The sequence below is a fragment of the Tauraco erythrolophus genome, chromosome 2 (genome assembly GCF_009769465.1).
Source record: "Tauraco erythrolophus isolate bTauEry1 chromosome 2, bTauEry1.pri, whole genome shotgun sequence".
Classification (NCBI taxonomy): domain Eukaryota; kingdom Metazoa; phylum Chordata; class Aves; order Musophagiformes; family Musophagidae; genus Tauraco; species Tauraco erythrolophus.
The window spans coordinates 19,886,681-19,913,817 of NC_141466.1; the positions used below are offsets into that span (position 1 = coordinate 19,886,681).

General features: G+C 41.6%; 2 protein-coding genes across 2 annotated transcripts in view; one reads left to right on the forward strand and one right to left on the reverse strand.

Moving 5' to 3' along the window:
• Window positions 1-11,859, reverse strand: part of FIG4 (FIG4 phosphoinositide 5-phosphatase) — a 79,594-nt gene extending 67,735 nt beyond the window's left edge. Inside the window, exons 1-2 of the mRNA XM_086608120.1 lie at window positions 11,788-11,859; window positions 189-287 (exon numbers count right to left, since the gene is read on the reverse strand). Of these exons, the coding sequence (XP_086464246.1) occupies window positions 189-287; window positions 11,788-11,859 (171 nt within the window). The remainder of the gene's footprint in view (window positions 1-188; window positions 288-11,787) is intronic.
• A 1,815-nt stretch (window positions 11,860-13,674) lies between these two features.
• The window catches only part of AK9 (adenylate kinase 9), a 60,848-nt gene continuing 47,385 nt past the window's right edge, over window positions 13,675-27,137 (forward strand). Inside the window, exons 1-5 of the mRNA XM_086608121.1 lie at window positions 13,675-13,791; window positions 16,196-16,259; window positions 19,517-19,569; window positions 19,654-19,750; window positions 24,517-24,629. Of these exons, the coding sequence (XP_086464247.1) occupies window positions 13,675-13,791; window positions 16,196-16,259; window positions 19,517-19,569; window positions 19,654-19,750; window positions 24,517-24,629 (444 nt within the window). The remainder of the gene's footprint in view (window positions 13,792-16,195; window positions 16,260-19,516; window positions 19,570-19,653; window positions 19,751-24,516; window positions 24,630-27,137) is intronic.

A 27,137-nucleotide genomic window follows, 5' to 3' on the forward strand; every position in this document is an offset into this window, starting at 1 on the left:
ATATCGGTCTGATCAGAAGGGTAGGATTAGATAAACTCCAGAGATCCCCTCCAACCTCAATTGTTATATGACTTTACAATTCTGTAGCGTACCTTTGTCGAAACAGATTAAATTTGTAATATTTAAATTCAGCTCAGTATAGAGAGTATTATTTGAAATAACTGAATAAAAACTCAAGAGGCACTCACCTTATCATCAATTATAACCAAATCCTTTGGTTCAGTCCGATCTATTTTCAACACACGGTATTTCGTTTCTGCAGGATTACTTCCAACAAGAAAATACCGCTACATTTAAAAAAAAAAAAGAAATAAAGTCAGAATATTATACAAGATAAAGCAACCAAAGCCCATTGTAACATAAACCATCATCAATGCCGTTTATATCGTTTCTAGACTAAATCCATTTCAACTAACATTAAATATATATTCTATATGGACTGTTAATAAACTATTTTAGACATCAGTACTTTAGGCAGGTACATTTGTACAAAATCAACCTTTACAACTTCAAAGACCTCATTCTCTCCACTGCACAAGGGGGGTGAGGGGGGTGGGGGGGGTGGAATTGAAGAAAGGTGAAAACCTGTTTAGAGAGGAAAAAAAAATGTAACTTACACCAGGCATTGTTCAACTACGCCCTGCCCCAGCCATTACTGTCTTCCCATTTGCTTTGTAAAATTTAGCAGAAGCTTATACACTGGAGTTTGTAAGTTTTCAGGATCTAAAATTACTGTTTCTGTATTGTAGTCCATTGCTATTTCTGCCAACTAGTCCATACTAAACACTGCAAATTTTCTTAATTTTTTATTTATATTTGCTATGATAGACTTCTCAGCAATGTTCTTCCACAATACTCTAGTTTAATTTGACCAGCCATGCTGGTTAAAAATATTACTTTTTTAAAAAAAGAGTAGCTTTATTTCTCATTTCAAATATGAAAGACAGACCACAGACAAACACAGAACACGTCCATTTATCATTTAAGGGAATCAAACCATAAATGAATTTTTATATTTAGAGGATTGACAGTAAGCACAGGTTGCAGGACTGACTTGCTATAAGCAGCTTTCATTTTACTAATTCATTTAACCAGTGTGGTGCTACCACACAGCAAGGTATAACTCATCAGTAATGCTCTGCCTAGTAGGAAAGCATGGCAAATTCATGTGCTGCATCTATGCAGCCGACTCTTAACTTTAAAAGTCACATGGATTTAAGATGTGGGAGAGGAAGTCAATAACAACATTCACATAAACCCCAGAATGTCGTAATTTATATCAATTAGATGTAAAGAAACATCTTTACTGTCAAAATATTTAAGGTGAAAGAAGAACTTAAAGCCCTCTGCAGCTTCTATGAAACCACAAAAGCATCTAGATAGCCAGTAAGCTCCAAAAAAGAAAATAAAATACTTAACTTTAAAAGATACAAAAGAAAACACCACCAACTCCTGGCTCCACCTTGTAAGCATTACAGTGCTTACTGAGTGGCGAGCTTACTGTTTACTCCTAAATGATAGCAAAGGTTCTTCAAAGTCATGTCCCATCACAGCAATCCTTCACTCAAGCCTTTGAAGCAGCACTTTGGCACAGGAAACTGTTTCCTTCTGTTTTTTTAGCAGTGATGTGCAGCTGTGCACAGCCCATGCTCCCCAGCCTGCCCTCCTCAGAGCACCCTCCACAGGAGACCCCTTAGTGCCAAGATCTGTGCTTCCCAGAAGGGAAATTGTAGCAACAGGGAGTGGGTCAGAGGCCCCACTGCATGGCACTGAATGGCACAAAGGTGGAGGATGGAGCTCTCTCCAACCAGCAAGGAACACCAAACCACCCAGACAGACACTTGCTTAGACCATGACATCATACCACCTTCTTCTTCATGCGGTAGAAGGTGAATGGGCAGAGGAAAACATCATCTGTGTATTATAAATGAGGATGATAAGTTAGTTTGCATTTTAAGACTGCTGCTTCTCTACTTGTAGAAGATTGTTAATTAATTAAGCTAAACAAGTAGTCCATAATACTGCGTTACAGCTCAGTGATCTCCCTCCATGTCCAGCTCATTCAATGAGCATAACCTCTTCCCAAAGTGACACCTATGGTTGCCAGCAAATCATCCTGAATAAAAGCAGAACAGTACAACTTTAAGATGCTTGTCCAAGCAGCAGTTTGGACAACAGACCACATTTAAAATTGGATGGACAGAGAGTTGCAAATGCTATTACTAAGGAAGTTCAATTGGATGCTTCTCCATTTCCATTTTAATAGACACAGAACAGAAGGAAGCGCTATGAGGAAAGCATCACTCACACCAGGTTGGCAGCTGTTGTAGTGCACTATGCACAGCTACAGGGCCAGCTTTAAGTGCTGCTGCTGCCGAGAACAGCAGCAGAGTCAGATTAGATGAGAAGTAATTGTATCTGCGGACCATGGCAGCAACCACCATAATGAATGGTACTTAACAAGCTCTCTTTGAAGTTCTTTAAGTTCTTTTCCAGGCACAATTACAGACTGGGTGGAGAATGGATCATGAGCAGCCCTGAGGAGAAGGACTTGGGAGTACTGGTGGACGAGAAGCTCAACATGAGCCGGCAATGTGCTCTTGCGGCCCAGAAGGCCCAGAAGGCCAACCGCATCCTGGGCTGCATCAAGAGGAGCGTGGCCAGCAGGTCGAGGGAGGTGATTCTCCCCCTCTACTCTGCCCTCATGAGACCTCACTTGGAGTATTGCGTCCAGTTCTGGAGTCCCCAACATAAGAAGGACATGGACCAGTTGGAGAGGGTCCAGAGGAGGGCCACGAAGATGATAAGAGGGCTGGAGCACCTTTCCTATGAGGACAGGCTGAAAGACTTGGGGCTGTTCAGCCTGGAGAAGAGGAGGCTCCGGGGTGACCTTATAGCGGTCTTCCAGTACCTCAAGGGGGCCTACAAGAAAGATGGGGAGAGGCTGTTCAGGAGGGCCAGTTGTGATAGGACAAGGGGTAATGGTTTTAAAATAGAGGGAGGTAGATTCAGGTTGGATATTAGGAAAAAATTTTTTACCATGAGAGTTGTAGAACACTGGAACAGGTTGCCCAGAGAGGTGGTGGATGCTCCATCCCTGGAGACGTTCAAGGCCAGGTTGGATGAGGCCCTGAGCAACCTGATCTAGTTGGAGATATCCCTGTTCCTTGCAGGGGGGTTGGACTAGATGACCTTTGAAGGTCCCTTCCAGCCCTAACCATTCTATGATTCTATGATTCTATGATTCTAAGGACTAACTTAGGTTTTTTGTTTTAAGTTAGAAAGCTAGGCTGTGTGATGGATTGAGGAAGGTCAGCTGAGAACAGCATCAAAACCCAGCACCAACAGACTTGAAGAAGCCACCTTTTTAGAAAGCCAGGCAATGGGAAATCTCAATTTAGCAAATGGAAATCTTATCTACTGCATGTTAGAGGATATTCATGTGGAAGTAATGAAGATTCCTTCTGCAAAAACTTTTGAATTTGAACTAGTCCTCAAAACTAGGAACCCAAAATTAGACTTCTGCTTGGGAAGTTTTCAGGCCTGGCTAACACTGAACAACACCAGAATTACTCAAAAAATGGCACGATATGCTAGCTCATATTCTGCCTTCAAGGTCTGAAATGAAAACAAAGATACTATGAAAACTAACAATGCAAAAATTAAACAAAAAAGACATTTCAGCATTAGCTGCTTCTGCTACCCAATTTATGCATTCAATGAATATGTAAGTCTGTCTTACTGGATGACATGGAGCACAAATAAAACTGTATCAGTGACACGTAACACAATTAAATTTCTATCACACGAATACTAGAAAAGAATAAAGAAAAACACCATATCAACACAACACTAAGCACGTATCATCAACAAACTAACTTCTGAGGTTGTAATATAACTGTAAAATTAACCAAAGCTAAATGCACTGTACTGTTCACAACTATTTTGATTAACAGAAATCATTACAGTAAAAGAAATGAGAATCCACAGGTAAGCTACAGAATCCTTTCTGGGAGTTTCTATCCTTATTCTCTTATTCCATTTATTACTAAGTTGAACTGAATAAATTGAAGCATTTTCCAAATGTCTCAAGCAATTCCACTCCACAGTAAAGCCACTGCATTTAGATAAATGGGCAACCTTGACTAACAAAGCACTTTCTCAATAGAACAGTATACAAGGAGAAACAGCGCAGACCTCCTCATGCTGTTCTGCCAGAGTCCTTCAACCATCATCTGGGACAAAACACACTGTTTCCAGGTTTAGCATGGCCTTTGCTGAAACTTGTTAACAAATGCAATTTACAGACCACAGCAGTGCACCGTGCAGCTATGATATCCGGATCGAAGCTTAATTTAATGCACAATCATCACTAAGCAACCACAAGATAGAAACAATCATTAGTCACTTCCACCTGGGACTGAGTTTTGACCAAAGCGATCTAACTGAAAGGCTTTACACCCTCTTTTATCAGTCTTTTGATTCAGCCAAACCAATAAAAATAGCTTCTTCTAAAAGGAGTCTAAACAAAATAAAATCTTCTTACTGCAAATTGTTGTTTATAATGGTAGGATAATAATTCTGAAATCAAACATTCTGCCCACAACTATTTTTTTTTTCTTTAAGAAGATTACTTCTTAAAATTCCTGGTCCAAAACTATGAATTGCTTCTTTCTATAGACTAATTATCATTAAGAAATGTTAGCACTGTAAAGAATTTATTTCACTCATCAGTTAAAAAGCAACACACAACTTAATCAGCAGGAAACAAACAAAAAAAAAAACACAAAAGAGAAGTGAAAATACACTAAAAGTTACTTGAAAAATACAGTAGTGCACCAATACGGGCAATTTTTAAACCTGCAAATATCATAAAGAAAACACGTAAGAACTTAAACAAAAGGCTTGCAAAAAAAACACTTGTTGAGCCTATGGTTGTCTCCAAAAACACAAGCCCTAAGGAAGTGTGGTGGGTTGACCTCGGCCAGCTGCTAGACTCTGCCAGCTACTCTCTCACTTCCCCTCCTCAACAGGACAGGTGGAGAAAACAAGATGGAAAAAGCGGTGGGTCAAGGTAAGGACACAGAGATCACCTACCATTTACTGTCACAGGCAAAACAGACTTGACTTGGGGAAAATTAATGTAATTTATTGACAATTAAAATAGGTTCTGGCAGCAAGAAGCAAAGACAAACCAACACCTTTCCCCCCACCCTTCCTCCTTCCCAGGCGCAGCTTCACTCCTTCTCCCGACTCCTCTACCTTCCCCCTGCCCTGAGCGGCGCGGGGGGGTGGGAAGCAGGGGGCTGCGGTCCGTTCATAACGGTTCCTCTCTGCTGCTCCTTCCACCTCACACTTTTCACTGTCGCGCTTTCCGTCAGATTGAAGAAACACCCTGGGCTGCCAGATGAGAAACTTTCATGTGAACACTGACTTCGGATCAGCACTCTGTTACCTCTCTGCTTTAATTCATGCTTAACTGGGCAGGTAACTGCCACCTGCCACCAAACGCCCACTCTCCGTAAGAAAAAGCCTTTTCCTCAAATTTTCGTAGCAGTTTTAAGATGTACTGAACTTGATTGTAGATCATAAGTCTTCAAGGCATAAACAAGATATTAAATAGGGTTAAAAAAAGGTATAGGTTCAGCATTTTTTTCTCTACTATGCCAAAGAAGGGGAGAAAAATAATTACACCTAGATGTAAGGTACAGCAAAAACTGTTCTTTCGTTCTGTAAATACTATAGCAATACTGAATTTTATTTCTACTTCAACACTGATTGTTCCCTTTCTCATAACCTCATTCTTGTTACTCATTTTATCTTCACTGCTTGTTCAGTACATTCATACTTGTAAATTCTTACTTTTAACAAGGAAAAATACTCATTCAGTTTTAGGGCCATAACAAACTTCACTTTGAAAACAAAAAATAGTGATAGAAAATAGGTATTTTTCTTCATCCTTCTGTTAAATTATTGCAAATGGATATATTTAAACATATCCACAAATACTTCATCACCATTCCATCCAAAAAGGTGGATTCACAATATATACTATAAGAGTATCTCACTTCTGTTGATCTAGTGACTACATGAGGACACTCAGGTCAACACAGAAAAAAAGAAATAAAACATATGTTTCCAAAACAACCTTTGAAGTCACATCTTTTATATGCAGCGTGGTGCTACCGCTTTTGAACTTTATTTTTGTTCTGCCTGAATAGCAAACACCCTTCAAAACTTGTGATGTTCTCATCACTGCTGTTCCACCAAGTACCCGTTATAATTATAGAATCATAGAATCATAGAATCGTTAGGGCTGGAAGGGACCTTCAAAGGTCATCTAGTCCAACCCCCCTGCAAGGAACAGGGATATCTCCAACTAGATCAGGTTGCTCAGGGCCTCATCCAGCCGGGCCTTGAACGTCTCCAGGGATGGAGCATCCACCACCTCTCTGGGCAACCTGTTCCAGTGTTCTACAACTCTCATGGTAAAAAATTTTTTCCTAATATCCAACCTGAATCTACTTCCCTCTATTTTAAAACCATTACCCCTTGTCCTATCACAACTGGCCCTCCTGAACAGCCTCTCCCCATCTTTCTTGTAGGCCCCCTTGAGGTACTGGAAGACCACTACAAGGTCACCCCGGAGCCTCCTCTTCTCCAGGCTGAACAGCCCCAACTCTTTCAGCCTGTCCTCATAGGAAAGGTGCTCCAGCCCTCTTATCATCTTCGTGGCCCTCCTCTGGACCCTCTCCAACTGGTCCATGTCCTTCTTATGTTGGGGACTCCAGAACTGGACGCAATACTCCAAGTGAGGTCTCACGAGGGCAGAGTAGAGGGGGAGAATCACCTCCCTCGACCTGCTGGCCACGCTCCTCTTGATGCAGCCCAGGATGCGGTTGGCCTTCTGGGCCACAAGAGCACATTGCCGGCTCATATTGAGCTTCTCATCCACCAGTACTCCCAAGTCCTTCTCCTCAGGGCTGCTCACGATCCATTCTCCGCCCAGTCTGTATTTGTGCCTGGGATTGCCACGACCCAGATGTAGGACCTTGCACTTGGCCTGGTTAAACTTCATGAGGTTGGTACGGGCCCACCTCTCCAGCCTGTCGAGGTCCCTCTGGATGGCATCCCTCCCTTCCAGCGTGTCGACGGCACCACACAGCTTGGTGTCATCGGCGAACTTGCTGAGGGTGCACTCCATGCCACTGTCCACGTCACCGACAAAGATGTTGAAGAGGGCCGGGCCCAACACGGACCCCTGAGGGACGCCACTCGTGACCGGTCTCCACATGGACATCGAGCCGTTGACCACTACTCTCTGAGTGCGGCCATTGAGCCAATTCCTTATCCATACATCCTTATACACAGTCTAGATCCTATATAGACCAGTTAATTAAATTTCTCTATTTCATCGCCCATTTATTTGGCACTATATCGAGGTATTTAAGGCAGAAATAGTGCCTTCCCGAGTTCCACAAAACTTCTCTTGTCACAACTCCATCCTCTGCTCCATTATGTCATCGCCATTCCTGGAATGCCATTACAGAGGGGATGGGGAAGTCATCTGAGAGGGGCTGTCTTCTGCTAATGAAATCACTCCGGAGACATCAATTTTCACAGCCATTTCTAGCTGGAAAATAATGATAGCTAACAGTAGCCCAGTAGATTGTTCACTACTTTCAACAGTTTTTCGAATGCATCAGATAACCACCTATATAAACCAGTGCAGTTCACAATTCAGTAAAAATTCTGTAGCTTTTTCTGCGAAATCATCTTCTACATTAATATCTCCAGTTTGACCACAGACTAACTTCAGCATTAAGTAAGTGAACTTGGGTTTTGCTAATACAAAAGCTTTCAGATTATTTTTAGGAGAAAGGAAATATTAAAAAAAAAAAAAACAAAACACAAATGAAATGAAGCAAAAGAGACCCCCAAAAAACCCTACATAATTTCCCTTGGAGAAAAGGACAGAAAAATCTACAGGTAATTATGCTAGTCACATTGCTTAATAAGCTTGTGCAAGTCATTTGGATACTGTGGAGATGTAGACTGGAGAAGAACATGATTAGAATAAAATAATATTAATTAAGCCTCATAATATCTTGAAAGATAGAGAAGTGCTATGCCTTTGTAGAGATGGCACAAGTTGACTTGTTCAATGTCACACCACCTCAGGGGGATGATATTTTCCAATGAACTAAGCTACAGCTTTCAGGTGGGCTTCATCTGGGGGATACACAAAAGTTCCATCTTCTCCTGAAGGAGAGAGGAAAATATCTTTTGTTTCTTATTAGTCATATTGCTGAAATGTCTTTACTGCCCTCTGGTGTGCATTTCAGCAGTAAAAATATGCATAAAATGAAAGATAATTGACATTGATCTAAATACAACTGTTTCAGTTCATTTTTCTGACTACTTTTAAACAAACCCTCAACTTCCTAGGACAAACAAGAGATACAATTCACATCTCCATGGTATTTATTGACCCAAAGCATCAGTTTATGAGGCAGGTCTCAGTGGCTACTCTAAATATAAACATTAAAAAAAAAAAACAAAACAGAATTTTGCTCTCTCTTGCTTCAGTTGACACTGTGAATTCAGTTCTCCTCACCTCTAGGAGTCCTTGTTCGACTCCAATAACGCTACCAGAGCCTTTCCTGCTTGACTTAAATAATGCTACTGTGTTCTTAACTTAAAAAAAATTAACCATAAAAACCTGCCTAACCGTTTCCACTTTCTCATCTATGTCATCTCTTCCTCCTTTTAACATAGAGGGGTTTTACAGGAATAAGCAATATGATCAGTGTATGCTCCACTGTTTCTCCCACTGCTGACAGCTTAAGTCATCCCTTCCTTGCCCACTCGAAGTCTCCACAAGGAATCTTAGGATACAGTTTGATGTTACCCTATATCTGATATAACTCCTGGTCCCACAAGCTTACACTGTAGCTAGCAAGCACATGGCCTGAGGGAAATCAGAAGAGTAACCTGAACCAGGAGAAAGCCATTCCATTTTACCTCTGGGTGATGCTTCCGTCATACCAGTGACTAACTGTCACAGCTGGCAACGGCATGATTGTGAGATTTTATGAAAAGGAGGCTGCACAAGGGGCACCTCAGGGAGGAGAGGGAACATCTGTCAGCAGCCCAACATGACACTGAATCAGCTGTAACAGCAAATTTCCTTCTGAAACTCTGTGTGACCTGATCAAGTCTGAAGTCCAGTTTTGGGCTCCCCAATACAAAACAGACATTGACATACCAGAGTGAGTCCAGCAGACAGCTAGCGAGGTGATCTGGAGGGCAGAGCACATGACAGAGAACTGTGCTTGTTCAGCTTTGGCAGGACCTTACTGCTGCCTAAAACCATCTAAGGAGAAGGTATAGGTAAGACACAGACAAATTCTTCTGATGGGTGAAAAGTGGATGGACAAGATGCAACAGACAGAAGTTGAAACATGCAAAATGCCAACTTAATACATGGAATTTCTTCCCCACTCATCCTCCTCCTTTTTTTTTAAACCACAACAGTGATCAAGCACTAGAACATGTTGTCTGCAGAGGCTGTAGAATCTCCATACTTGGAGATACTCAAAACTCAGCTGGACACAGCCCTGACATCATACTCTTGTCAAAGCTGCTTTGAGCAGGGTGCTGGACCAGATGAACTCCAGAAGTCCCTTCCAACCTACATGAATCTGTGATTTTATTAAGTGCATCAACCCTTTTCAAATAATTGCTCCAAAACAATTCCTATAGCATTTTTCCTTTGGAATAAAAAAAAAGGACTAGAATTTGAATTTCAAAACTCAAAGGACTGCAACTCACAGCAGTATAGCATACTTTTTTATTTTTTAGTACGAACATATATCCATATTCAGGGAAAATATTCTATTTGCATCCTCCACAAAAAGTGACCAAATAAACAGCTTTGAGACACCATTACTCAGCTGAGACATTTAGAGTGGCACATGCTGATCTGCACCACTGCCTCTCATGGCTGATCAAAACCATCTTGCCTCCTTGAGTGGATCAGGACTGCTGGATCTGCCCCTTACTGAATTCTGACCGCAGCAAAGCACGGACAAACCTGCCCATTCAGGCAGACACCGCCAGCTACCACTAGCCAGATGTGAAAGACTGTGGCTCCTGAACTAACAGGATCAACCTGAGAGGCCTGGAGACCCGCAGCTAGCTGACAGAATCCCAAAGCACAGTAAACCCAAACCTCTGTGAAAAGCAGGTTGTCTCTCAGCAACTGAGTCTTAAAGATCAGAGAAAATTAAGCCAGATATCCACGCACGTCAGTCACAAAAAGCCAAACCTCAGCTACCTGAAAAATAGCATGAGTTGTGAGGCAAGAACAACTAAATTCAGTAATTCAGGAATTTTACTTCCCATTGCCCTTCTACCATATCACAATAATTTGGCTGAAAATAAACCAACGAACAGTGTTTGTCAGCAATGCTGAGACACATGCGTTAAGGCAGCCATCAAAATTTCTTTAGGCATAGGTGAAAACAAGCAACTTTCTGGAAAGCAAGAGTAATCACCATTTATTGGTACCAATAATTCTGGATACTTTAATCTGCCATTTTGGTATGTTTTCAAGAGGCTACATTGCCTTCAGTGTAAAAATTATCTTTCTTTTAACACTACAGGTGACAGTGGAACTTAGAACCAGAGCACTTAAAGCTGTGGTACCTAACTCTATCCAAAACTACCCCAAGTGAAAAAGCAACACACTATGAAACAAGAGAAACAACACAAAGACATTTGATTGGGAGCTAGAGGATGATAAACGCAGTGGTTTTATCTCATGTTATTTACCCCAAAACTGGAGTCTGACTCACACGGTCGCATGTTCATCACATGGCTAAAGAAGCAGTTACCACTCAAACCTCCAGTCCACTTTGCCCACGGCAAAAAGTCTTGTGAATAGCACATCCATAGTGTTTCTGCAACAGAATATTAAGGAACGCTGCCAGTCTTCAGCAGCTTACTTCCAGAGGTCAGACTGAAAACTCTGGAAGTTGCTCCACAAGCCACTGAGCCGATGAGAACTGAAATCTCTCAGAAAAAGCAAACAGACAGGCACGGGTGGTAACCACTTCGGCCATCCTGTTTAAATCCTTAATTCAAGCCGTAATTCTCCAGTCCTGGACAACTTCAGCTGCCCGGTTTTAACCCACACACGAGTCAGAGCCGTCAGCCTGGCTGAGCGAGAACAGCCACACGCCGAAACAAGCCGGCACCTGCGCAAGCAGGAACAGCAGCACCAGCAGCGCGGCGCCGGAACCTGCCGAGCTCGCAGCCCGCAGCACCCGCACTGCCCCGGGGGGCTGCCACCCCCGCTGCCACCCCGCTGCCCGGCCCTGCGGGGCTCGGACCCTACATGCGCGCACACCAACAGCGCTTGGGGCAGAAACCGGCTCTTCGTTTGAGTTTGAAATAATTATTAGAAGCGGTGGCGGAGGCACGGTGACGAGAATACTTCTAACGATTATTTCAAACATCCCTGTGTTTTGGATGTGTGACCGAAAAAAAACCAAAACAAAACAAGCCAAAACCAAAAGAAGAGGAAAGTAAGGAATGTGTTTTTTGACATGCCGCAGGCCAGCCCAGGCAGCAGGGCCGAGGCAGAACGGCAGGGCGCAGCGCAGGGACATCCTCCCGCTCTGCCCCGCGCCCGGAGCGGCAGCCCCCAGCGCGGGGGCCGCCAGGCGGAGCTCCTCCCCGCCCCCCGGGAGCGGCGGCGGCAGCGGGGCGGACGCTACTTACAGCCCTGGTCTCGTACAGCACCAGCTTCTGCACTGAGCTGATCAGGGGGGCGGCGGCGGCTGCCGCCGGCATGGCGGCCGCGCACGGCTCGGGCCTTGCCCCGGCCCCAAGGCACGGCGGGGGCAGGAGGGGCAGGGGGGCTGCCCGCCCGCAGCCGAGGGAAGAGCCGAGCTCCCGCTAGGAGCGGGGGTGCGCGACGGAGCTGGAGACCAGCCCCCACGGCCCCGCTGCCGGGATCGGTGGCAGCCGGAAGTGCCCACATGCCACCGCGCAGGCGCGCCCACGGGCGGGCGAGAGAGCGAGCACTGCGCCTGCGCCGCCGCCTGAGGGGTAGGTGGGGCCGTGTCACGCGTGGGCCCCCAGCGGCGCGGATCCCGGCGCGGCGGGGGCGGGCCGCCGGGGCAGGCGAGGCGGCGGGGCCGCCGTCAGCCGCTGCTCCCACCGGGCTCCGCTCGTCCGAGGGCGCGGCGCGCCCCGCCCCTGCGGGCGGGTCCGCCGGCAGGGTCAGCACCAGGAACAGCTCCGAGGCCGCCGCGCGGCCTCAGTGGCGCCTCCTTGCGCGGGGTGGGAGTCTCCGCCTCCGAGGGGGCGGGGCGAAGGGAGGGGGCGGGGCTCTCCGGTTGCCCGGGTGACGGGGATGCGCGAGCCGGCGACGGGGCGCGCGCGGCGGCCGTTGAGGCCTCACTCTGCCACCTCCCCCCGCACCTCCTTCGCCGTGAGTGACGCCCCCGGCGCTGAGGGGATCGGCTCTCGCTGCCGGTCAGGGGTGCGCTGGTGGGGCGGGGCCGAGACAGGGCCCGCGCGGGCAGTTCGTCGGGGCGGGGGTGTCGGGTTCGTTTCGTTGGTTTGGTAGGGGTGGCGTTTGTAATTAGGAAATTAGTAAAGGTTGATTAGGAAGGAGCGAAATTGCCAGAAACGCCGGGTGAAGTTCAGCCAGTGAGCTTCCATGAGGGAAAGGGAGGGTTGGTTTGTATGGGGGGCAGGGGGGGGTCGATATTGAAATACTGACCCTGTTGTTCAGACGGTCTTGTTCTGAAGGTGTCCAAATGTTGCACTTGGATGTTTCAAAACGAACTTTTTCAGGTTTTCATCCTGAAGTAGAATTTTTTAATTTAAAAATGACTGGGGGAGCCGAGAGGTTAAGAGTTTGAGTGGCCCTCTAAAGAAAGCGATGTTTTGTTTTGCCTTCTTCAGACATGCTTCATCAAACTCCTCGTGTTTTGGACTCCATTTGTCTGAACAGCCCACCCAAATTTTGCTCCAGTTGACCTTAATTAGAAACTTGTTTCTGTTTTGCTTTGTTGTGTAGTGCTGGGTGTGGGATCTCTTGCAGTCCTGGAAGAGCTGCAGTTTGTGAGAGGATTACAGAACAGGTGATGAACCATAATTAAATTCTGCAAAGCCCTGTTCGTGTACCAAGCTGTGGCCATAGCGAGTAGTTCCATTGACCATGATGGGGCTTTTCACAAGTGAAGATGTTAGCAGAGTCATGGTTCATTTCAGGGACCAGAGAGAAGTTAGAACTGTGTAGTAATTGGAATAGGAAGCAAAAGGCAATGAAACAACTATATGCTGTTTGAAAAACAGCTACAGGCAGTTTGAGAGTCAGGAAGAAGTTGTTATCAACATCCGTGTAGTTGCAGCTGGGGATCGGGGGTGGTTCTGACAATCCCTTATTTTTTGGAAGCAACTCTCTTCTTAGTAATGCGTGCATTGTGTACGTTCTCTAAATCCTTTTTCTTCTTAGGGCAGCTTCTGTTACAAAGCAATTAATTTTCTATCACATTATTGTGCAGTTCCATTTTGAAGTATGTGTCATTTTACACATATGTAAGCTACTGTATTTTATAACAAACTTTTTTTTTTTCTCCCAGTCTTATATAATTTATGGCTTCACAAGCCGAAAAACAAGCTCAGCCCTTTGCAGACATCTTCGATGAAGATGAAGCTGAAAAATCCTTTCTGTTGTCCAAGCCCACTTGTTTAATTGTCCTTGGAAAGCCAGTAAGATGTTTGATAGAAGTCTTTTCTTCAGATATTCTGCTAAAAATTTTACTTTTCCTTTCAAAACATTAGTAATGCTGCCAAAAAGATCAAAGACCTACTTTTTTATGTTTTCCACTTTGCAAATCCTGCAGAGTGTGGTAAAGATTCTGGTCTTGCTTAATGACGCCAATTTGTGACCTGAGTGACCAGTCAATTACAATTAAAAGTGTTATTGCTGTAATTAAAAGTCTCATGTTGCTCAAAAAGTGTCTTCTCTTTTTACGTTGGCAGCTGGATTAGTTTTATGTTATTTCAGTATTCTACCTTATAAAAAACTTGACAGATTAAAGACATAAATAGGCATGAAAGAACCTTCAGGTTAATGTACTGACTTACAGACATGCAATGAGGTATTAAATATTTAAATGAACTTTGACAGAATTATATGTCATATACTTGGGAATAACTGAAATCCACCAAGGTGTCTGGATAAGGAGATTTGCACTATATTTTAACTAATTCAAGGTCTCTTTTTCTCAAACAATGTGTGGCTCCATTACTGAGGAAAATTTGATGTTTGGTAATCCTAGACTTCTCAGATTTATTTTTCCCAAATGTCTCCTGACTCTGTGGGTGGTTTTACGTTAGTGCCTTAGTTTGCTGAAGGGGGTTATTTTTAGGTAGAAGTTTGCCTTATGTCTGTACTGAATCTGATCTGCACTTAAACACACCACTGTTGCCCTGAAAGCTGCTTTGCTCTTGAACATTGCAGTTGACCATGAAAGGTGCCTTCAGAGCACCCCACGTCCAGTGTGAACACAAGGTCCTCTAGCAGCTTGCCCTCTGCGCTTGTGTGTGATTCCGTTAGGTACCACAACAGAGTCTGGAATGATCGTGCGGAAATCTGCTTTGCACTGCCCAGCAGGTAGAGAGATGAATGGTGTGCACCTAGAACTGGCAACCAATCCAAACTTCAATGCCAGCTGACACACCAAATCAAGCCCCAAATCAATGCCATAGTGCTAAGATATGGCTACATTTCCTTTCTTCAAAGACTTTCACAAGGCTGGAAGGCTCTCAGTCCCTAGTGTCTGCACAGGTCTCCATCCTTTCTTACTCCTTGGCTCCAGTTGCTTAGTAATGCTTGGCTGCAAATCTCTACATCTGACCAAACTGAGAAAGGAGGCAGGGTGGTGTTCTGCAGGTGGATGAGATGCAAACATCACAGTGAGACTGTGTAAGGTGGTAGCCAACAAGTGTGCCTTATGGTCAACATGAGACCTGAACTACAGTGGACTGGCTTGCCTAGTTTTAAACAAGCATCAAATTTCTAGTATTACATGTAAAAGGTAACTTTACATTTTTGTAGACCAAACCAGCATAAAATATTCAGTGAAAGACAACGCAAGAAACATTTAGGAAACAGATACTCTCATCCGAAATCACTGCGTTCAGTAAATGCTTGATATTAATACAAATTTTAACAAAGAGTTGAAATTACACAGGCCTGGCCAAGAGGGCAGGGAATTAAGTGTTCTATTTTTATGATAATATCTTTTATTTATAAAACTGATGTATGGAGCACTATCTTAATTAAGGTATTTCTTTTAAGTTAAAAACTTATTGCCACTAAAGCAAAACCAAATACATATATTCTGATCACACCTGTTAGATGTAAGGTATGAGCAGGCTGGGGTGTTTGCTGGTATGCTGTTAACTGGGAATGTGACTTATTTGTGGGTTTTTACTACTTATTAATCACTTCAAATTTATCTAGGGCATACAGGCTGCCAAAAAAGGTCTCGTATGCCCTTGAAGAAAGGACATAATCCTAAGGGTGGAAGATAGTGAGTTTTGCAAAATCCCATTCATGTAGCTGTACTCTTAGAGGCCTTGTTACTCTTGGTTATGTTTGTTCCTCAGGATTAGTAAGATAAGAGATATAATATAGTGATAAGAAACATTTTGTCAGTATCTAAATCAGATTTGTGGACTAACAAGGGCAGTTTTTACATATTCGTTGTTTTAGTCAAATAATCCTATCCCTGTGTGTCTTACTCAGAAAGGGCTGAACAGGTTTGCGTCATAATTTGCTTTGAGACTGAAGGTAATAAATTTCAGTCCTAGAGAGTTTCTCGTAGGAATTTTAGGCTGAGTTACTAAGAAACAAAGTCAGTATAATTACTTTGGAGATAATTGACTGCAAGGGGCAGTAACAGTGTATTAGCAATACTAGGCAGTATAAAGTAGAGGATGGTGTTAAAAAGAGTGTTTGTGTTTGGCCAGTGCATATCTCAGAGGCCCTAATCCTGGCGATAGCTTTTATTTGTTTTTATCACATGAAAAGATGTTCTTTATTGTGCAATAAACATTTTCTTCCTCCTGTCTGTTTTTCTTCTAAATGTGTGTTTTTCATTTTAAGGGCTCTGGAAAGAAGACGTTAGCTAGAAAACTAGCACAAATATGGAAATGCGTTTTCATAGAAGGTAAACGTACACTATATTTGGAACATTGCATTGGCTTCATAATATCTTTTGGTTTAGAATATCCTCTCTGTTCCCTGTAAGTCAAAAAGGCACGTTTCTGATCGCAGTAAACACTACTGATAAGGACCAAGTAATCATTTTGCCAGAAATGCAATTGCTGAAAAATGGCCTTTTAGTTATAGAGAGACTCAGAAAATCACTTTTTGTTTTTCAGAAGGGGATATACCTAACACATAATAATCAAATTCTATTCCCACTCCTGTAAGGCTATCCAGGTGACCCTTCTTGTTCACATGGAGGCAACTCATTCAGCTCCAGAGAGCACAGAGATTTTTCTGATATAGACCAAGAGAAAAATGGGAGGATCTTTCCTTTCTGCACAGTGCCTAATACTTGGGCTGATGTGCTCCTGGAAACAGAAGTGTAGCTTTTGTAGCTGTATGTATAATAATGGAAGGAATGGCAGCCGGTACTTTCAAATGTTTAAAACAAAAATATCCAATTTCAGAAGGCATAGTTAATTTCTCCAGCTATGCATTTACCGGAATACAAGATATCATTCCATTTTCTAAGCTATCTAGCTCCATTTCGGACAGTCTCTCTCATCAATGATTTTTCAAGATCTGTAGTGTAAAACCTATTGCTTATGACATTATCTTATTCCCTATTAACACATTGCTGGAGATTTTTTTTTTTCATTTTGAGGCATCTCAGCAAGAAAGTGGGTTCCTACAAAAAATAATTAAGTCTCTGGCAGTTTTGTACTAATTTTGTGAGCAGTAATGAAAAACATGTAAAAAAATCTGTAATTTTTTTAAAACCCTGGTAATATTTTTGTATCCATGACATTATAATTTACAAATCTTGATTAATTCTCTTAATTTTATGAAAACCCAATACTTTTCTACCAGATTTGTCCTACCAGTTTGAAAGTGAATATGATCTTTTTAGGTACAAGAAAAGAAAGCACATAATAACCTTAATTATGAAGCAATTTCTTGAGTGTCTCTTTGGGGAAACTGTAGATCTGATTTTATGGCATACATGTGTACAGTTGTTCTGATTATGAACCAAGTCTTTATATATCGATTTTCATGACATTTTTTTCTTATAAATGTGCCCCTTGATGTTTTTTTATTGTTATAATAAAAGCCCTCTAGTGGACAGTGCAACACTTCATATTCCTGTGAATACACAGGCTTAATTACCAAATGAGGTATCTTCAACTTATTTTGAAGATTTGAAATTGCAATATGGTAAAATTCAAACACCTTTTTTAACTCATAAATATGGAATTTTTAGATCATAGGATTGTCTAACAGAAAATTAATACCTGGTCCAAAACATAGATCAGACCAATGTCAGAAGGGACCTTAGGAATGTACTTAACGCCAGTCCACACCCTTTGAATGTATTTAAACCATTACTGACAAATGTCTATGAAGTTTGTTTTCAAAAATCTCTAGGCAGTCTGTCTCTGTAACACCATCTTTGCCATTAGAAAGTTTTTCTTAATGACTGATGTAAATCTCACATATTGCCTTTTTATGCCTTTTTTTCTAGTAAATGCAGATAATTTCTTCTTTTGCTCATGATATTTCATTTAATCTTCTATTATCTAGTGTACCCATGCATGTGTACACACACACATTCCTTCAACTTTTGCTAACAGGTTTTTTTTCATTTTCCACATCAAAAAAGAAAGAAACAAAGAAATTCAACATACAGAAACATGAATAATACAGCTTAGAAAGGACCTCCAGAGATCACTGAGTCCAAACTTCCACTCAAAGCAGGGTCAACTAGAGAAGGTTGCTCCTGGCTATGTCCAGTTGAGTCTGGAATCTGTCCAAGGATGGAGACTCCATCATCTCTGTGGGCAACACTTTCCAATGTTTGACCACATTCATGATGAACCATTGCTTCTTAATAACCCTATTGAAATTTCTCGTGCTCCTACTTATGTCTGTTGCCTCCTGTCCTATCTGCACTTCTGTGAAGACAGTGGTTCTGTCTTTGTGCCTTCCCATTAAGTACTTTTAGACAGCAATACGAGCTGTCCTGTATTCTCCAGGCTGAGCAAAGCCAGTTCTTTTAGCTTCTCCAACGCTTTTAATCATCTTGGTGCTCTCCACTGGACTTGCTCCAGTGTATCAGTATCTATCCTGCACTGTGTTATTTATTTAAAAAATAGTCAGAGTTAGAGAGTTACTAAATAGGAAAGGTGTTCACAATTCTTTTTAATTTGACAAAATACTATCTATCCATTTATCCAATGAATAGGTCAATACTCATAAATAAAACAGGGCCACGGTTCACATACAGTGCTGATTTTCGGTTGTCTGTGCTGTTTGTTAGTATGTTCCCTGTCTCAGCCTGGGCCCATGGCAAACAACTCTCTCCTGAACACCTTCATTCGTAGCATGAAGGATAGTATGCGTGACAGTCATCGTTACTAGTCGGAGCCGTTTGAAAACAGCCACTATGTTCTGGGGAGAAAGATTTTAGCTGCGTAGGCATGAGCCACCGGGCTATAGGACCTTTCCCTGGCCTGGTTTGTTAATGATAGAGATGTAGCCTTAAGTGTCATTCTTGAAAACTTTCACAAGTGTCTGCTTATTTCAACGGTATGGAAGTGTGAAAGACCCAGGATCATTCTGCTATGATGTCACTGTCCGCAGAGAGAGAGGGCAGGCCTTTGAATTTGATGGGTGTCAAATTTAGTATTTATTTAATTGTAGATAATTAGACTATATAAGGAGTAGGTTTTTAAGGGCTTTCTAAAGCCCTTTTTAAAAAGTCCTTTAGACACACAGCTGTTTTTGTGTGTCTAAACAGTTCATTTTCTAAAACTTGTTTGTAAAAATTGGGAAGTGTTTGAGCTCGGATACTCGTCTCTGGATTACACAGCAGGAGTGCTAATTTGATATAAATCAGTAGTTAAAATAATCCTGCAAGGCTGCTGTTGTGCATTTGTCTGTAATATATATAGGGCTAAATTGTAGGGAAGAGCATCCACCCAGACATTGCCGAAAGGCACCAAGTTCTGGATAGACAAAATATAATAACGACCCTTAATATAATGGCTGTTCATTTAAAAATAGTCTGATTGCTTGGTGCACATGTACATAATATAATACATGTACATAATGTGTGTGTGTGAATGTATCTATCTCTGCATGTACACGTCCGTATATAAAATATTTTTTATTATTTTAATTTATTTTAATTTTATTCTATCTGGTGTGGTTTCTCAGCTTTGGAAGTAATTCAAGCGAATATTCATGAAGAAACAGAATATGGGCTTAAGGTAAAGGTCTAATCTTTTACTAAGTTTTGTCACATTCTTGGCAAATACATGTTATACAAGACTATGTTTTGCATTCTACCTTAGTGTCAAGAACTGCTTTTTAAAGGTCAAAATATTTCTGAAGAACTAGTTACAGAAATGATTCTGAAAAAGATTGAGTCACCAGAAGTTGCTCATTTTGGTAAGTATATTTATAGCCTAAACTTCTTAGAATGTGCTAACTATTATTTTGACACACTTTGCACCCATTACTGTTCAGATATAATTTATTTTGTATTAGACGGTAGCATCTTTTCTTGTGCTCCTCAGGTTGTGGAATATCCGTAAACTGAGAGTGTATTTAAGGATTAATTTACCAACATGGGAGATCAGAAAGTGTCATACCAATCCTGTGTTGTGTTAATTTTGAGAAAATTAATTTTCCTCAAATTTTAAGTGCTGCTGTGACTCTAATTTGACAATATTATCTGATTAGGAAAGTTTTAGGATTTAAAATACAGATTTTTTTTTCTTGAATACTTCTATAACAACAACAAAAAAACCACCAGCAAAAATATTTTAAACATTTAAAATAATGAAAAAGAAGGAAAATAGATTATTTAAAATGCAGAGTATTACAGTGGTTTTTTTCTTACAGCATTATTCATTCCTTTTGCATTTTGTCATTGAGAGTAAGCTAGATGAGAACAGTATTGATAGTGGTAAGAATTTTTCTTTTTGAGGAAAGATTGTGTTAATTGAGGCCATTAAGACTAGTGCTGCAGATCTCATTAGAGTCTGAACCTGCTTTCCTGAAGAGAAAACAAATATACTGCTAAGTGGAAAGAAAGTAAAAGAAAATGTAGATTCTTTTTCTGGTGCTGACTTTTATTTGAAATTTCCATTATAGGAGAGAGACAGGTACAGTGCCAAGAAAATGTTAACTTTTCTACTGCTCTGAATACTAGCACACTTCTATAAGCTTTCAGTTGCAATGGATTTTGGTCCTTTTGTAGTCCAAGACTCAACAGTTTTGCAAAAGGTGCAGCCTTACCTGGTGGCACTAGACGTTTAAAATGGTAGGCAAAAGACAGAGAAATAGGGAAGAAATAAAAAAAAAAGGAGATGATGAGGAAACAAAAATTTGAGGAAAGAAGTAGCAGCAGAAATGCCAGTCTCTTAATCTGTATGTCAGGAGTTTAATAAAAGCCTGAAGAGATGTCTGTGTTATTGGAGTTGCCCTATTTGAGTCACTCTGACGATGAATGCCTAAGATGGCAGAGGACCACAGACATCCCAGAGACTGTAAACATGACTATAAAATTGACAAAAGTTTGGTACTTGTAGCCAAACCACTTTCTGTATTACAGATGCTCAAAAGTAGCAAGGAATAGCATAACCTACATCCTCACTATTTTTCCTACCAACTAGAACTCATCTCCAAATAAGATCCAGATCTAGTTCTAATCACTTTTTGTTTAGCCACTGTCTTAATATAATCCTGGGAAAGCTTAAGTAGGCTTTCAGCAGGAGCTGATCAGTTAATTGGCTATTAATTATTCATTAAAGATTTTAGAAACAGTGTTGTATGAGAGGCTTTTTTTTTACTTTTAACTTTTGGTTTTAATATTATAAAATAGAAGTTTCTAAACAGTATGCAGTAAGAGATTCTTTTCAATTATGTTCTTCCAACTTATATAATAAACACGTATTATGTTTAAGGCACATGGAAAATAAGGAGGTGACTGGTGACAGCCAGCATGGCTTCACTAAGGGCAAATCCTGCCTGACTAATTTGGTGATCTTCTATGATGAGGTTACAGCGTTGAAGAGCAACTGACATCGTCTACCTGGACTTGTCCAAAGCATTTCATACTGTCCCACACGACATCCTTTTCTCTAAACTGGAGAGACATGGATTTGATGGATGGACCACTCGGTGGATAAGGAATTGGCTGGATGGTCAAACTCAAAGAGTTGTGGTCAACGGTTCAATGTCCACGTGGAGGCCAGTGACGAGCGGTGTTCCTCAGGGGTCAGTACTGGGGCCAGTGCTATTTAACATCTTTGTTGGTGACATGGACAGTGGGATCGAGTGCACCCTCAACAAGTTTGCAGATGACACCAAGTTGTGTGGTGTTGTGGACACGCTGGAGGGAAGGGATGCCATCCAGAGGGACCTTGACAGGCTGGAGAGGTGGGCCTGTGAGAACCTCTTGAAGTTCAACAAGGCCAAGTGCAAGATCCTGCACATGGGTTGGGGCAAATCCCAAGCACAAGTACAGGCTGGGCGGAGAATGGATTGAGAGCAGCCCTGAGGAAAAGGACTTGGGAGTGCTGGTGGATGAGAAGCTCAACATGAGCCGGCAATGTGCGCTGGCAGCCCAGAAAGCCAACCGTATCCTGGGCTGCATCCAAAGAAGTGTGGCCAGCAGGTCGAGAGAGGTGATTCTCCCCCTCTACTCTGCTCTTGTGAGACCCCACCTGGAATACTGAGTTCAGCTCTGGAGTCCCCAACACAAGAAGGACATGGAGCTGCTGGAGTGGGTCCAGAGGAGGGCCACGAAGAAGATCCTAGGGATGGAGCACCTCTGCTATGAAGACAGACTGAGAGAGTTGGGGCTGTTCAGCCTGGAGAAGAGAAGGCTCCGGGGTGATCTTATTGCAGCCTTCCAGTACTTAAAGGGGGCCTACAGGAAAGCTGGAGAGGGACTTTTTACAAGGGCGTGTAGTGATAGGACAAGGGGCAACGGATTTAAACTGAAAGAGGGGAGATTTCGATTAGATATAAGGAAGAAATTTTTTACATTGAGGGTGGTGAAGCACTGGAACAGGTTGCCTAGAGACGTTGTGGATGCCCCATCCCTGGAGATGTTCAAGGCCAGGTTGGATGAGGCTTTGAGCAACCTGGTGTAGTGGAGGGTGTCCCTGCCCATGGCAGGGGGGTTGGAACTAGATGATCTTTGGGGTCCTTTACAACCCTAACCATTCTATGATTCTATGTTGGAGACTAGTATGTCAGGAGTATTCAGAAGTGCTAAAACAAATGATAAAATTTACAAATTGTAAGTTCATATCACTTTAACCTAAATAATATTTGCGAAGGAAAATCTGTCTTTATCACATCGGAAAACTGCTCAATTGGCATGATTTAAATCAAATCAGGACCAAGGTTGTTTATCGATTTGTTAATGGCAAGTGAATTCCAAAGAATATACTCAAACTGGCACGCAAATCCTCTCTTAAAGATGGATGGAAGTTACAAGCACACATTCCCTTTTCTGAGAATGTACCTTTACCTATGTAAGTGCACTTTCTCTTGGAATTGTGGGTGCTCTGCCTTCATCCATGCGTGCCATTTCCTACAGCCTACTCATGCACACACCAGCGAGAACGTTCCTCATGAGCTCACATAGACACACTCGAGGTGTGGGTCACGATGTGTTCAAACTTGTTCTGTCAGTCCAGTAGTTGAAATGCGGGTTACTCACAGCGTCCAGCTGGGAGGCTGCTCTGTCAGGCCTAGGCAGAAAGTTGTAGAGCTGGCACAGCAAACCTGGTGTGGCTGCTCTTCTTTTGCCTTGTGCTCACTCAAAGGTCTCTTCCCCCAGTCACAAATTTTAATGCTTCTTTTCAAGATGGCTCCTTCTGTCCTCAAAAGTTTCTTGATTAATCCTCTGGTTACTATTTGATCTGGCTGATGGTTGCCTTAGGTGAACTTCATCATTGTTAGTCTTCCCCTTCAGCTGAGGGGCAAACACCCTCTCAGAGAACAAACAGTTTGGAATAATCTTTTCCCATCCTACACTCCCATTCCTCTCACATCAGCTGTTGTTACCCGGAATGTGTTGATAAGCAGAGGCTGTGCAGACTCCCCATGTCTCAATACCAGTTGGAATTCTCTGAAGGTATCAACAACTTAGAATCCAGGATTTTAATTTCCTAGAGGAATGACTGTACATTATCCTCTTCTACAAATTTTGCATCCGTGGATAGTAGCTTCCCAAAGGAGTCTTCAGTCCTAATACCTCTTGCAAAGACCGCTGCTATGTTTTTGTGCTGCAAAGACTTGCATTTAAATGTTATCACATGAAATTCTAAGCATTTGGAGCATGCACCATTTCTCTAAGGGAATATTCTCATTATTAGACTAAAAAAATGTACCTGATTCTTGTTTAGTCTCTCATTGTGGCCTCATGGTTACTGAGTTCGTTGCTATACAGTAGTTCTTACTGCTCTCCATGCCATTAGTAGTTACAGTACTCTCCTATGAACTTGTACCACAAGTTTATCTGTGGGACTGTGCGCTCTAGTATTAGGAAAAGGGTGTTGTTACCACCATGCTTGTCACAGATGGTTGGTGTCTGTTTGCCAAAGAGAACTTGTCATTGTGAGTCCTGAGTGAGTACATCAGTATGCATGCTGTGTGCCTGGTGCCCCCTTTTGGAAGGATTTGACATCCTGGAGCACTGTGTATCCCAGAGAGGCGTTCAGGCTCTCTGTATTGTCCACACAAGTCTTCTATGTCATCTTCTTCTAAATAAGACCTTAAAAGCCTGTATGAAAAGCTCATACTCCTAATTTAAATGCTTTGTATCGTAGAGTGGGAACTTTTTGCAATACCTTTTGCGAAGTCTTTTAGTGGCAAAAATGGTCCCTGGAAGCTTGTTAAGTTTTAGTCACTGCAATGTCTGAGCTAGGCATGTGAAGCAGAATAAGTGTCTACGTATTTCTTATGTTTCTTAAGTGACTTAACAAACTTTCAGAGTCCAATATGAAGTTGAAAACTACACACTTTTTTGTCTGTATTGCATCTGAAGTAGACATGGGTGCACGATTTTTTTAGCAGTGTTATGTCACGTACATGGTTTAAAATAGTGCCACTAAATAGATGTATTGTTTAAAGAAGAGAGTCCTATATTTGGCATAACTTTCTAAAAGATATATTTAATAAAATGTATTCGGCAGGTTATGTTCTCAGTGGATTTCCTTCTCTCTCAGAGGAATACATGACTGTTTCACAGCAAATAGAGAAAATAAAAAATCTAAAATTAAAACCGGATTTCCTGATCAACATTAAGGTAATGTAATCTTAAGTAACTTGCCAGTCAGTTTCCTAATTATTAATAGACTCATACGCTGCATAAGTAGAAAGATAATATTTTCCCCTGTGCATTTAAGTATAGTATTTATTGAGCAATAAACTGTTCTCTTTTATATTGGAATGGAATTACGCTAGTTTGTTCCATTATAAGCATTGCTCATGTGAATAATGAACATTTCCTGAAACTTCAGTAGCAGTTACAGTCTTTGCACCTCTACCAATCAGAAGATACAGGTTTTGAGGAAAAGAGAACTTTGAATAGCATGATTATTATAGGATTTTGGATGCTTGTACATCTGCCATTCATGTATTTCAGGAAAAACTTTTCACATATGGAAGATAGAAAGCAAATTGTTTTATTTTTTACTCGCTAATTGTGAAATTGTTTCTTAGTTGTTACTAATTCATCTCATTAACTAATCTTGATTTCTTCATGAGTAGTAATGAGACATACCAGATACTTTACAAAAGTGACTCTGATGTAACCAGAGAAACATAAATCACTGTTAGTGTAGGATTAAGAGGACTTTCTCAGTGTAATTCAAAAGAATGGACTTGCTGGCTGCATCCATATTAGTCAGTAAAACAGGGCAAGAGCGACTCTTTAGACATCAGGCCAACTGTAGTAGAACACAGCTAACCTGTCTTGTTAGTCAGAATGGGGTGTCTGTGTCCAAACTGCCCACTGGGAAGGGCCCTAGGCCTGTGCCATTCTCCAGATTGTGCCCAGCTATTCACCAGGGAGAATACTAGCTGGCCTGCACCAAACTCTGCTCATGGAAAGATCTCAAAACATCAAAGAAACATTTTTTTTTTGTGCTGCTTTTCAGGCAGTTTGGATTTTTTCAGCTACAGAAAGTAAATCTTTGTTTTAATACCATACAGTGAGAAATCCTAGTTCTTGAGAACATATGTTTTATAGTTTCAAGTGCAACAGTATAAATAGAAGAGTGATACTAACTAAACTAGAAAGAAAAGAGAATTCTTGACTTTATGTAGTTACATCATCCTCTCCTCCAGGAAGAAGGCTGAGACTGAATGCTCATTAAAAATCCTTGCCCCAAAGCAAATGAGTAATTTTGCCTTTGATTTCAGTGGGTTCAAGCTGTTTTCACACGTATGTCAGAATTATAACTATTTTTATTACATCAAAAAGAAAGGAAGAAGGGAGATTCTAGATAACTCTGGGGATAACAAAATACTATTATTAGCAGACCAATTTAAAGAAATTTTGTCTCTCCAAGAAAAAGAACAGAAGATGCACCTTTGAAAAAAGAACCATATCTGAGCAAATTTCTCCTTCCCTATTTCAAAATGTGCTGTGTCATATAGAAGTCATGTCAGCTGTATGACTCGCTGTAGAAATACAGAAATATCCTTCAAGAGATACCTCAGGAAATGAGTGTAGTGTGCCTGTTGCTATCAGTGTGATCTCAAAGCTCTATTTTTTCTGTAGAAATCAGTTCTCCATTTCTGTAACAATTTGACATCAACAATTACAATATTTTCTTATTATCTCATTTTTTTCATATATGTTTGAAGGGTAGGTGTTAGTGCTGTAGAAAGGAAGAATGATTATTTATTGTTTGTTGTGCTCCACCCCCAATTCCATAGTAGAATTTTAAGATACCTGTCCTAAGACCTTTCAGAGATCTGGAGGCTCCAAGCGTGTATTAATGCAAGTACAATCTAGGACAGGTCAGACAGAAGCTTTACTATCTGTGATCATAGCGAACACACATTCAGACAGCATCTCCCTCTCTGCTTCCCTGTTCTCTGCTAAGTGATTGCAGAGACCCAACCAGCTTTTTGTTTCAGAAAAAAAAAAAAAAAGAAGAAAGAGGTGAGGAAAACCAATCCTTTCAATGTTTAGGAAGGCAGATACCCATCCTTGAAATGGATGGACTCCTTAAGCAGCTTGCTAACAGCCGCAATTCTAAGAAGGAATCAAACAGTACATGATGTGACAGTACAGAAAAGAAGGCTCTCAGTAGAGCCTACAGGAGTGGCACACCCAGTATTATCTTGGCTCAGAAGTGGGGAGGTGGAAACAGTCACAGACTGTTTTAGTTGAAAGGTATGTTTTAGTTAGGGTGAATGTTTTACTTCAGATGTTTTGTTGGGAATGTTTTAGTTAGGATAAAATTCTTAGGCAGACCTCTCAAATATTAAATATGAATAATTTTACCATCACAGACCACATCCAGATTTATCTGTGTTTAATGTTAAACTAAATTTGGGTCTGCAGGGCTTTTTACGGGAAGACAATTGCTTACTCTTCCAGAGCTCCAAACTGCTGAACTCCTTTCACCTCTGACACAACGGCACTATGTTTTTTGGGTAGAGCTCTGAGAGGTCAGAGGCACCTAGTAAAATTGACTTAATCTTGATCAAGTCCAAACCATTTTGGCATTAATTGGAAGAGCAATCACAAGCCTATCTGCAAAATACTTTTATCCATAAATTATGCTTACACTTGTTATAC